The sequence below is a fragment of the Platichthys flesus genome, chromosome 11 (assembly GCF_949316205.1).
Source record: "Platichthys flesus chromosome 11, fPlaFle2.1, whole genome shotgun sequence".
Lineage (NCBI taxonomy): Eukaryota > Metazoa > Chordata > Actinopteri > Pleuronectiformes > Pleuronectidae > Platichthys > Platichthys flesus.
In genome coordinates this window covers 20,479,911-20,492,807 of record NC_084955.1, presented here as the reverse complement: position 1 = coordinate 20,492,807, position 12,897 = coordinate 20,479,911, and the positions used below count along the sequence as shown (strand labels likewise).

The window sequence follows — 12,897 nt, the reverse complement described above, 5'->3', positions numbered from 1 at the left end:
AAACTGCACCAAATCGCAGACACTCACAGACATTAGTCACCTAAACATGATAACATCGGCGACAACCTCCTTGGTGGAGAAACCAGGTCATGAGTACAGTGACTCAGCCTGGATTTATTACTGCTATATCAAACAGGCAGCCAAGATTACTTCCTTCATGCGGAGTCATAATAATAATGAGTCAGACTGTTTTCCACAATCAAGGTTGTTTTTGTCGATGCCTGACGATCACTCCAGACCCAGGTCATCAAATCAAAAGTCACATGCATGTCCACCCTGAACAGAGACGTCCACTCTCTTACACATTTCTGGATTCAAAAGTACAGACTCATCAGATATTCTCCTGTCCATAAAGGCTTCACGTGGGCAGTGTCCAAACCTTTACTAGCATTAAATCGATTGCAGAGTGCATTGAAGTGCACTCTGCAATGTTGTAATGACGTTTTTATTATATCTTACATTGGCCTCTTGACAGGTCAAACCCACGGACGGAAAAGGAGAAAAACTACTGATTATATAATAACTAGTTTAACCATAAACTGGAAATACAGTGCAGGACAAAATCCATAGAAGACAAAGGGTCTATTCATCACTCTACTGAAAGCATGAATGACGTGACAAATATGTCAATATTCATCAGAGGAAAATGAGGAAGTACGTGAGCACAGTCGATCTCCATATCTGGTGACCAACACATTGTACTGTAACTTTAGTACGGACAGGGTGTGAGCTGTAACAACCACAGCCTCTATTTATTTTATTATTTATAATGGAAAATAAGAAAAACACACCAAAGAAAGGGAGCAAATTAAAATTTAATGGACAGGAAATGTCTCTCTTTAGGCTTGTGAAATCCAGTGTTGCATAAGGCGGTTTCTGCTTTCTATAAATTGCCAGCCACTTCACCTTAAGGGCAGCACATACAGACAACAGAAGAGGCACACTCAAACAAACTCCCTCCAATAAACATAAATAAGGTACTAAAACGTAGAGTTATATTGAATCTGTAGCTTTCTCAAGCCAAAGTGAGAAGAGTAAATGAAAGAGTACAAAAGACCTGGATTGTGTTAAGTGTCATTGTTCTGTTTGTGAATGCTGACGTTTGTGTTCTTTTATTGTTTTGCTACTGCAGAGGAAATATATTCATACTCCTATTTGAGTCCCACTTACGAACCTGTCTTACCTGTTTATCTGTCTTAGTCTCTCCCTCCCTCCCTCCCTCTTTCTCTCTCTCTCTCTCTGTGCGTCTCTCTCTCTCTCTCGGCTGTGTGACCCTTCCTACTCCTTGCTGTTGACTTGCCATGACTAGCCTCAGGAAAAGTTGCTCAATGTTAATGTTTGACAAGTAGGAAGAAGGGCCTTGGCTGTCGTATCTCTCGGGGTGAGACAACACAACTAGACTCTTCAGCTCTCCTTCGACTTCAAGAATTTACAGCTGCTTTGTGAAGGAATTACGTTTTCAGATTAGAGGAAGAACAAACGGAATATACCATGGGTGAGTCTGCAATTTAGTGTTTTCTTGTGCATGTGGAATTTCTTTCTAAGCGTTTGACTTAGCTTCACAGTTTGTTGGAATTAGAGGATAAAACACAGAAAACAGCAACATTGAGGTTAATCTGCGTGTTTTGAAAATGCTGTTGAATTGATTAAAACTACTTTGATTTGACATATAAATAAGAATAAAGTAGAAGTGTATGAATACCACTGAATAGCAGCTTGACATAGATTGATTGCATGCATGTGTGTTTGCTGAGAAATGTTAATTACTATAAACAAATATTGTCTCCATCCAGGGATCTTTTCATGTCAGCACTTGTTAGCCTTTTTGTTAACTGCTCTGTCGGGGTCTTTTTGTTCTTTAAAGTTCACTATACTGCAGAAGAATAATGGAATGGAAGATACATACGTCTACTTATAGAAAGAATGATTACCCACAAAAGAATACATTTACGTTTTATCTGCAATAATCCACTTTCACTCGAAGCCTGTATCCCTTGGCGAGCTTCCATTGCTTTGGAAATGTCAGGCCACATCAACTTGGGACGCAAGTAGCCAGCCTTTGTGCAATGTATCTAATTTTCTGCCCCATTTCCTGCTCTACTGTAGAGGTGCTGGTGCTGATAGACTTCGAGGGCACCATGGGAGACGAGATCACAATGAGGGCAGGGGATGTGGTCAAGAACGTCACCAAGGCCGGCGAGGAGGGATGGCTGGAGGGGGAGCTGCGAGGAAAGCGGGGCATCTTCCCTGCTAACTTTGTCAAGGTAGGTTAAAACACCATTGTACTGTAACTGTACAAGGTGTCTTTGTGTGTCTGTGTCTATCCACATGTTACAATATGCCTTGTTTTGGTTTTTCGTTACAGGAGGTGCCAATCTATTTGATGGGTGACAGCAAGAGGGAACCACGAAGCCTTAGAAGTAAGATTGCTAAGTCTTAATTCTAAGCACTCTTTATTTTTCTTCACTGTTATCAGCTTACAAAGCAGAAAGTAGCTATGCACACACTTTGACCAGAAAAGGTGAAGGGCTTGTCGCCTGATATCTGTTACAAAAAACAAATACTATTGATTCACAATGGTGTTACCCTCTCTGTTAACCTCATCATTTTATTGAGAGATGTGTTAATTCTAGCCTGAGTAATATTGTTTATTTGCAGGCTGATATTGGGGAGAAAATCTTTTTCTAACTCATTTATCTAACTCTTCCGACAAGTAAAAGTAATCAAGGCTAGATATTTTGCAGTTTAATAATAAATACAATAAATCAAACCATGACACAAATACAAAAGCATTTCAAATAAGTTGAATTTAACAAATGAACATAAATGCATGTTTTATCAATCGTTTTAAACATGATAAGATTCAGAGATAACAACAGTTACATTTAATGCTACACAGCCTCCTTATCTCAGCTTTAACGACACCTAAAAATAGACGGTGAAAATATCCGACAATGTTATTCAAACAAGGTCGGGTTTTTTTCTGTTTTAACTGGTCTAAAATCACAAGCGTTTAACATTGGGGCCAGTGTGGTTCATGCAGTATATATAGCAAGTAAGCAGACTGTAACTGTTTGTTAACCACATCCTCGCCACACAAAGCCTAATTATAATGTGTGAAAATAGAGGGTATCAGGACCAACACAGGGCCTTTGAGGAATTAGACATGATAAAAGTGTCAATAAACACTGAGTGCTTTGATTTTCTCCATCAGCATTACCGGAGGATTATGAACTTTACTTGTGTCTATTGATGGGGCTGGTGTTTCTTTGTGTTTTCAGCAAAGAAGATAAAACAGACGAGGAAATGCGAGGCGGTGTTTGCCTACAGCGCCGTCAATGAAGATGAGCTGGAGCTGGTTGTTGGCGAGACTATTGAGATCATAAAAGAGGTAGAGTCGCTTATCGCTGCTGATACTTTCATATTTGAACTCATGGAACCAAACAGTGTCACAGCAGCAGCCTGTGGATTCACCCGGAGCAAAGGAATTTTTCTTGATGCTTCCTGAAGCTGCTCAATGGCCAAATCCTGACTATTATATGAAAATTGGGGTGTTGTTGTTTTCACAGCCAGGCTTCCCTGAGTAAATAACGAACGTTTTACAAATAAGTTTGAGTACAACACTCTCTTTGTCTTTATCCACCAAGCTCACAACATTTTCTCAGACAAACTAGAAGTTTACTTGTTCAAGTAATCAGAGATCTAACAACTTGATTGTAATCTCTGGACTGTAAACAGGATGACAGTGTTCTGTATAACAAACAATGCTTATTTTGTCTTTAATACTATTTTCTCTCATGTATCTTCTTTCCATTTCCCTCTGATATGTTCTACATGACAGATTGAAGATGGATGGTGGATGGGGCTAAAGAACGGCAAAGTGGGAGCATTTCCTTCAAATTTTGTCAAAGAAATCTTTGTTTCCCCTAAAGGTATGTAAAGCTTTAACATTTAATCTAACCATTAAAGAAACTGCTTAATTCATAATTATCTCTACTCCTTTTGAAGAATCCAAGCACATTGAGGGGAAGTCAAGACCCAAACTCACAGATGCAGTGTTCACTAAAGAGGTACGTACCGCAGAAATAACTGTCCAGAAAGACACACAAGACCAATTCCCTTCTACTTAATTTTGTTTTTCTCCCAATTAAGATAACTCAAAAAGCAAGTCTGAGGAGGAAAGGGAAACAAGGTAAATGTAGATTTTTTCTAAAGTGAAAACTACTCAAATTCAGATTAGATCAGTCTTATAGAAGAGTTATGATCTATACTAACCCAAACACCCCGGAGATGTTCTCACATTAGAAATGGTTTCTAATTTTCTAATTAGAGGCAACCAAACAGGTTTATTTATTTCCTGACACTGTCAACATGATACTCATGGTATTTTCCACACTTTTAGCTGAATGGTAATGGGTGGAGTAAATACTTCAAGTACACGTAACCAGTCTTGATTAATCACTGCAGAGAAGATTCAAGTATCCTTCAACGATCAGGCGTTTAAAACCTTTATCTCCAGTTCATCAGGACCTCTTGCAACTTCATCTATTTGTTAGTCATGTGATGGTAAGGCTGATAAGATTAGTCATCATCGGTGAAGTCGTCTTTTCACATCACACAAAAACAATGCCGAAAGTTTCTTGAGGTTACTTAACGTGTTATCTCTTCTACTGTGTCTCCTCAGTGGTTGAGTGCTGCCAAGCCATGTTTGACTACAAGGCCGTTGCAGAGGATGAGTTGGATATGAAAAAGGGAGACATTGTCGTGCTGCTGAGGAAGGTTCAAGCACATTTGGTTGATATTTTCTGACCTGTCATGTTCTTTCTCTTGATGTCATGCTCTTGACAGCCGCCTCCAGGTGCGACTTCTTTTCTTACAAAGGCAGCTGCCGGTGTGTTATGTCATTTTCAGTCCGGCTTAACCAGTTGTGTCGCCTCCAGAGAAATTGTGTGCACAAGACATGTTTAAGTGACACAAATCTGGTGTCCGGAATAGCTAGGCGTCACGAAAAAGAAACATCTCAAGTTGATAACAAGGCAGCCATGTTTCGCCTGACCGTGTGCTAACCTCTTGTGCAGACATTTCACGTCCCAGAGGACAGTGGTTTGTTTGAGTTTCTAATGTGACCCTTTAATCTCCATTTGAAGGAAACAGAAGATGAAGGCTGGTGGGAGGGAGAGATAAACGGACGCCATGGCCTCTTCCCTGATAACTTCGTCATGGTGATACCGCCAATGGACAGTCTGAAAGTGAGTGAATCAGGCACCATTTGAAATTGGACCTTCGATGTGTTCAGAGGTGTCACACTGAGGCAGTTTGCTGCTATTTATAAAATGATTTGAGCTACACTTCTCTTTAATTATTTTTATTTTTAAGTCTTAGTACTGCAAAGTAGCTAATGTGTGTTTATCTTCAGCTTACAGACAGCTGACTTCAGCTACTTGTTTTTACCGTCCAGCCAGTTCACAGTGACTCAGGCTTCTTTTAAATATCCTCTGTTTTGGAATTACTCACTGAAAATTCCTGCAGTGGAAAGAGAGCGTATAGCGATGCCTTCAATGCACAAGGGAGCAAACTCGCCAGCCTGTTGAGTTTTTCCATTTCTGCTCCTCTAGCCTGGGACCACAAGTCAACCTCCTGCACGCAGCATCAGCAAGAAACTCACAGGTAAGAGGACGGTGTGATTGATGAAATACAGCAGCTCGGGAACATATGCTGGGTGAGATCTCATGTTTTAAAGGTGCTGGCTCATGATTTTTGGTTGTGGTGCAGTTCTGCCAGTGTTCTGACAGGGATGTCCTGTTATTTTAGTAGTTGGAGATATTGGCAGCATTACTGGCTGAGCACTTTTTGGCACGTGGTATAAAATTGGTCACCTGATCAATGTCTGTGTTACAGACATTTGGTTAATTATCCTATTTATTTTCTTGTGTGCTTACTGAATCAACACACAATTTGAAAACATAATTTTACACCAGGATCCACAGAACATCAGAAAAACAATTTGGCCTAAATACTTTTATTACCAACTTTGAATAAATATATTGTTTTTAGTTCAGAATCTTAAAAAATACTGACTGCACATTAACAGCTTATGAAACAAGAATAGGTAGAAATTACACGTGCCGCCTGCACAAAACAGGATGTGGGCTACGGTTCGAGCTTCAGCTGAGGTGCGCCGACAGTTTTGCAAATTAAGCAAACTTTTGTACAAAAAACAACAACAAAAATGTCTCTTGACTGAAAATATAAAATGCTAACTCATGAAAACATTTGTGGTTAAACAAGCATAAAAAAATGGTGCTATGGCCCAAACCAGAGCTGCCACCTGTAATAACTGTATTATATATTATATATATAATAATTGCTCCTTACAGCATTTGTTTTCCACACAGTATCACTAATTCACTAATTCTCACAGGAAGTCTCAGTCTATAGTGAAACAGGGGGATGGTTAGTCTGGTAATGTGGCACAGTTAAAGAGTCTTGGAGGAAACAAGGGGGTGGAGGTGTAGTGGGGGGGGGGGGGCAGCGGAGGAGGAGAGCTCTGTCGCAGAGATTTTCACAACCAACACAAGAAGCAACACTTGAGCTACTAGTGCTGTGTGGGCTGTTTGTTGAGAGGGAATGTTACACGTGCTCTGAACAGTCAAGGTAGGCGTCTCATGTTCTCCTTTGGTCCGTTATTGCTCCCAGAGTCCTGTGACTTGTTTTCTTCAGGACGCTGCATTCGAGCAGTTTCACTTCTTAGATTTTTATTTATTTAGCAGGACTGTAGACGTGTTCCTCAACCATATCTGTGACCGAGTACTTGACCTGCATGGCAGACAGGGATGTCTCAGTTCAACGAGGCTTCATAATTTAAGCATCTGTTCTCTTAGTCTCCAAAGCAAACTGTCTCATTTGCTTTGTTATTGTGAGTGCCGGTCCCTGGTGAATTTGTTGAGCCCCTCAGGAAACTGTTACTACAGATGTACTGGATACAGCTGCCCTACTCTGCTGCAGTGATCTTGGCTTCCCTTGGCAAATGCTCTTAAACTAGATTACAATTTCATCAAAGGACCATTAGCAAATAACATCAAGGAAACCTATAATACAGTTAAAGGGGTGGCGAAGTCAACGTATGCTGAATGGAAAAAGGGGGTGTCCCTGTGTCCACTCAGCTCAGGAGAAGCCCCACCTCCATGAGATGCGACAGCTAACGTTAATTATCAAAGACAAATTTGCTGAGCGCGCATGTTCTTTAATAGCAACAACCTGCTCTGTATTCAACCTGACGACAAGCAAGGGCAGCAGGGAAATGTCCGGCAGACTGAGAGGAACATGAAAGTGCAGACTTAAAGAAACGCTTTCCAGATGGCTGATGGACTCAAAGGGACAATATCTGTCTGACGAAATCCCGGTCACTGCTCCATTGTGTGTGAGGTGAATACTAAATGCAACTGTTTTTGCCTTGAGGTAATTCACTGCTGTTTTTGTTTCCAGGGAAGGTTTCAGCGATGGAGAAAGTTGGTCCAGTGAAGACAAACGGTAGAAACGCCAATGACTTCTTATTATAAAATTACTGGGACATCTTCAATATGAAAATACAGTTGGGGAATCATTTGATGACGTTGCTTCACAGATGATAAACCAGAGACCAAGGACCTGAGAAGCAATCCTCCGACCAAAGTCAAGTTGCCATCGTTCAACAAGCCCAGTCCACCTCCAGTCAAAGACAAACCCGCCAAGGTTTCACCCAAGTGAGTGCTGTCAAACTATTCCGATGTTCTCCTGCATTACTAATCTGCACACATAACCACCTAGAGCTTCCTGGGTAATTACGTCCTGCTCCAATTCAGTGACATGAATAGTGATTCATCTGCAACCTTTCCAAAGCTAAGAGCCTTTTGGAAAATGTCAGGAACACTTTCTCCTCTTTGGTCTGGCACCGGCCACTGGAGCCTTTAGATGTTCAAGGTTTTGGTCGCCGCCACCAGTTGCCATGGTGTCCTTAAAGAAGAATGCCAGGATGCCCGACCTTTTAATGGCTCAGTGGAAACTCTAGGATGAGTCAGATTCGGGCCTAAACAGACGAGAGCAGCCTATTTCCTGTTTCCTGAGCAAAACACACACACAAAAACACACAACTGAGAAAACAAAAATGGCCCTGTCATGAGGGGGCTGCCAATGAAGAACAACCTTTACTGAAAATTGTTTCCAAGCAAATATGTTTAGGAGCGTTTCCAGTTCCTTTAAAAATCCTTCTAAATGTTATATAAACTCACTCTTCCGGGCTAATTATTGACATGCCAAACATCAGTTAAAACCCAGCATGTAAAGGTTAAATTTAGTTGTGTGTGTGTGTGTGGTGTGTGTGTGCTCTGAATGTGAAACATAAAGAGAAAATGAGGCATAAAGACTTCAATACTTTAGGTGCCATGTTTTGCACCTCAACCCATCAGAGTTTACAAAGCTCACTTAAGTAGTTTTTTCTTACTTGAAAATGTGAACCACAGTCTGCATACAGGAGTAGAACATCTCTCAAAGGTTGGTATTTAAAGCTAAAAACATTTTACTCTTCCTTTCAGTAGAACAAATGGCCATGTGGCTCCTCCTTCACCAAAACCAGCAGAGGAGAAAGAAACCAACCAGTTTGAAGGACTGGATGTGGAGACCGATAAGCTTAGCCACCCAACGGCAAACAGAGCCAAGCCCCCTCAGAGGAGACCACCGACGGGCCAGGTCACCCACATGCAAGTACGTCCAGTTTAGTGACATCATTTATCGATCACTACATGTTGCTAATGTGCAAACAAACTGTTGACCTTTGCAGCCTGAGATTAATAAAGCAATAATGAGGCCTCTCTCTGCTTCATCTTCTGCCAGCTTTCTTGGTAAATGCACAACATGTGATTTCTTTGAAAAGGTCCAGAATTTTTTTTTTGGCACATTTCATTTTCCACATGGAGCAAAGTTTCCTCGTCAGGTTATTTCTAGCACAACAGAATGTGTTTTCCAAACTATGTCAAAGGTTGTAAATGTGTTCTAGACTAGACTCATTTCCTTGACTCGCCCCTTTTGCACGAGGGTTCAACAGCCATACGACCAAGGTTATCGTAAAAAAGGAAGAGATAAGAAATTCTGCATTCGCCCTTTTTGTAGATCAGCCTGCAACACAACCAAGAGATTTGTTTGAGCAAGAGAAAAGGCACTGGCGATAGACACACCCCAGGTTCTCATGAGCTGCCTACATTCCAATTTTATAATGATGGCAACAAGTTCGGGCCTGATTTCCAGGCTATCAAGAGTCGTTCGGAGGAACATTTAAGAATCCTTTTATGGTTTGTACTTTAATACCCAAGGGATAGTTAAAGTGGTATAAAACTGAACTGGCATAGTTTGGAATGGATGTCATTAAAGTTGCTTTGTATTGTCTTCCACAGACTCAGGGTGCCACTGACCAGACAGATTCAGAACTGCTGCCAACAAAGTTCCAACCAGAGAAATTACCCGGCCTGCAAAAGGTGTGTGATGGTCTGATTTCTGAGTGCACTGCAGTACAAGTGTTTGTATCTTATTTTATTCTTTAACACTGGTTCAGAAAGTATGATCATTATTCAAGTTCCTTGATCTGTGCAACATCTTCCAAATATTTAATGCAGGGTACGGAAAATCTCTTGCCATCACCTGCAAAGCCTGAGCCTCGCCCTAAGACACCGACTCCTGCTCGACCAGCACCACCCAAAGTAGTCGTGGACCGAAAATCTGTGTCCGATATAGAAAAGCCAACCGTGGAAAGCCTGGATGCCGAGATCAGAGAGCTGAGAGTGGCTCTGGAGCTGCTGCAGACACGACACGAGTAAGTGAACACTCTTCTGGAGTGTGGGCATATGTGAAACCCGAGCCTCAAGGTATTATTTATACCATTACAGTTGGATTTATGATGTTTGTGGACACACAGGAAGTTACCAATCAAAACCTTCCAGAAAAAATGGACTCATATGTGCCCCTGTAGACACATGACTTCTTATTGGAGAGTCAACATGTGACAGGGTCAAGTATTCTGAAAACCCAACTTCCATAAGCGCACACATTAGGAAACATTTGGATATTAATTATATGTGAACATGTTTTTTTTCATCATGTCAGCCGCAGTTCTCAAAGATGCTTCAAATATTTTGGCGAGCTAGTTCTGAGACAATACTGCATTCCTCAGAATGATAGCAGATTGTGTATAGTTTGTTGAGTCTGAGACATGGACTGTTAAAGTCAAACAGTCATATATTAGAAATGACACTTAACAGTGCATTCATTTTAAGAAAATTAAACAAATGTCTTTTTTAACTGCAGGGCATTTATAGTATTAAAGATCCACTACAAACTTAATTACTTCCAAAGTCTTTCTATGGATATTTATTCATTTGACAGTGTGGGTGACCTATTTAGACACGAGTGTCTGCAGACTCCTGTTTTCATCTCTGCCTCTTTTGATCAGGCAAGACATGCAGGAAGTGAAAGAAGAACTGCGGAAAGAGAGAAGCAAACAACTGATGCTGCAGGTTGGTGAAGCATGTCTTGAGTTTTGCATGCATTCATCCTGCCTGCTAAATATGGCAGAACACAGAATTCATGACTGAAATGTTTAATTGTTTAAAATGTATTTTCTAAACAGGAGGAAGTCAACAGTTTGAAGATGAAGCATTAATTGCACACACTGTGACTGGGCAGGCCGTCTGACACTGTTCCGTACAAGCCCTGGAACTGATAATTAAAACAATTTGAGCAGTTTTCTGACGTGGAGCTGAGAGGAAGAAGACGAGCGAGCTCTTCCTGTAAACCAGGGCTACATTAGAAAGTATATTTGGACATAGGAGGAAGATCCTGGACTGGACCGGACAAGCTTGATCCTCCAAAAGACTTTTAAATTATATACAGAACTGTTCAAGTTATTTGAATGTTGAAAATTAGAAACATTGGTGTAAGGCGGGTTATGCTTGGTTGCAAATTAATGTTTTATATTGTTTTATTACAACTGTCACCTCTATCACATTCCTAGGTTTTACTGTACTTTTCACATTTTACATGATTCCCCATTAGAATGTGTAATATATGCAGCTGTAAATAGGAGAAAATATTGTTTTGTCTTTTTCAAAGAACTAAAAAGTAATTTTGAGTGAGGAGCTTTGTCATCTGAATGTTTATAACTGAATTACCAAAGGTAAAAACCTGGAGGTGAATTTCCATATAAGAATGTAATGCTGCATAAATCCACTGAGGGGCACTATATGTCAATTATTCTACATAAAGAGAACCATTAAAACTTTTCAGTGAATGTTGGATTAATGGACGTAAACTGGTGCTATTAAATTCCCATTAGAAAACTAAAATTTGAATTAATTCTTTGGTATAGTCATGTTGACATTTAGGTTTGGGGAACATGACTGATGTTAACGGACAATCTTAAAAAACAGCAGGATTCATATGACATTTGTGGTGCAATGCTTTTCTGCAGTTAAGTGGAAAGGAATTCCAATGTAACTCAGAAAAACTGACTCACTGAAATAATGACTCATTGCAATTAATGTGAACATGTGTATATTAAAAATAAAGAGGAATTCTTTGCAGCATTCTTGGAGAGAGACATTTAACTCAACCACATTTGGATCCCACCGTCTTCAGAATCTGGCACAGAGATTTGGTTTTGGCTCTGAAAGGTGTTAGTAGTGGTGGTGTGTTCCTGTCTAAGCCGAGTAGAGTTGCCCACTATGGAGCACATCTGGACAACATCTGGAGCTCATCAGGGACCCGATGCTCCTGAAACTGCCATGGGAACATACTATTTTTAAAAATGGTGTTGAATAATGGCGACCAAGGGCACATTCCATTTTGGACAAGGGGTGAAATACATGAAGATAAACAGACAAAGGGTCAGATTATATGTCGTAAATTTCTGACTTATTGACTTTTATGAAAATCAATCTTCCTGCAGTAAAGATACGCAAACACAAGTGTAGATTTTATTTCTTTTAATCAACGACCCCAAAAAGCTTAAATAATCTCAGTGATGACGAACGCCGCTTACACTACTCACACTCTTCTTAATTATAATACACCCTTTGTGTGACTAACCTGGAAGAAACGTAGAGCTATCAGTCATAGACAACACAGTTCACTGTTAACATTGGAGAAATTTAAGATAAGTAGGAGGGAACTGCTGGGACGACTGAAAATGGAGTGTTGAAAAATGCTTTGGAGATCAGAGGTCAGAGTTAAAATTAGAAAATAGTGAAGGAGGAGCTGAACTGAGAAAGAACAGTTCACCACTGTCAAAGAAATCATATGAACGACCTCAGGGAAAACGGTAATACATCTTCCACATGTTAAAAATATAAATCTAATATGGAGCCTTTAACCGAGAGGAAATCATGTATACCACTTTTAACAGTTTTTTTTAGGATAACATGCTGTGCTTCATGTTCTACATTTGACATTTAAAAACTAATAATTTATCTATTTAAAGGAGGTTAAAAAGCATGGACGTAGCTATATTATTATCTATGAAGTGGTGTTTTCTGGAATTAGCCACAAAGAACCACAAATGACAGCCCTACAGTTTGTATCATACTTGTCTTTGTGGACATCTTTCCCACGCTGTGGTGTGGCTCCGAACTGATAGCTTACCCTGACTGGATTTCCTTCATGATGATGGTCCCTTCATTTTAATGATGTATTGTGTCATAAGTACCATAGGTCTACTGAAAATAGTCGATGGTGGGCTCTAGTGAAACATATTTTGGTCTTGTGATTTCGAGGTGGATGCTGTTCACAAGGGTTCTCAACAAATATAATTACACAGTTACTTCAAAGAGTCTACACCATCAGCGCCACTGACTTCTGGAAGCCTGCGACCACATG

General features: G+C 40.3%; 1 protein-coding gene across 2 annotated transcripts; it reads left to right on the top strand.

Annotated features, from left to right (window-relative positions):
• The first annotated feature begins 1,314 nt into the window (after window positions 1-1,314).
• On the top strand, window positions 1,315-11,611 carry sh3d21 (SH3 domain containing 21). Of its 2 annotated transcripts, none has more exons than XM_062399806.1 (17): window positions 1,315-1,495; window positions 2,107-2,264; window positions 2,366-2,420; window positions 3,282-3,391; window positions 3,842-3,932; window positions 4,009-4,070; window positions 4,153-4,192; window positions 4,685-4,779; window positions 5,148-5,249; window positions 5,616-5,667; window positions 7,486-7,530; window positions 7,625-7,742; window positions 8,574-8,739; window positions 9,426-9,506; window positions 9,645-9,841; window positions 10,478-10,541; window positions 10,655-11,611. In XM_062399806.1, exons 1-17 carry the CDS (start codon window positions 1,492-1,494, stop codon window positions 10,685-10,687), a joined length of 1,473 nt encoding a protein of 490 aa, XP_062255790.1. In that variant the 5' UTR covers window positions 1,315-1,491; the 3' UTR covers window positions 10,688-11,611. The 2 variants fall into 2 exon arrangements, with proteins under 2 accessions (XP_062255790.1, XP_062255789.1); XM_062399805.1 differs by having other exon boundaries at window positions 1,318-1,495; window positions 8,571-8,739.
• Window positions 11,612-12,897: the final 1,286 nt, after the last annotated feature.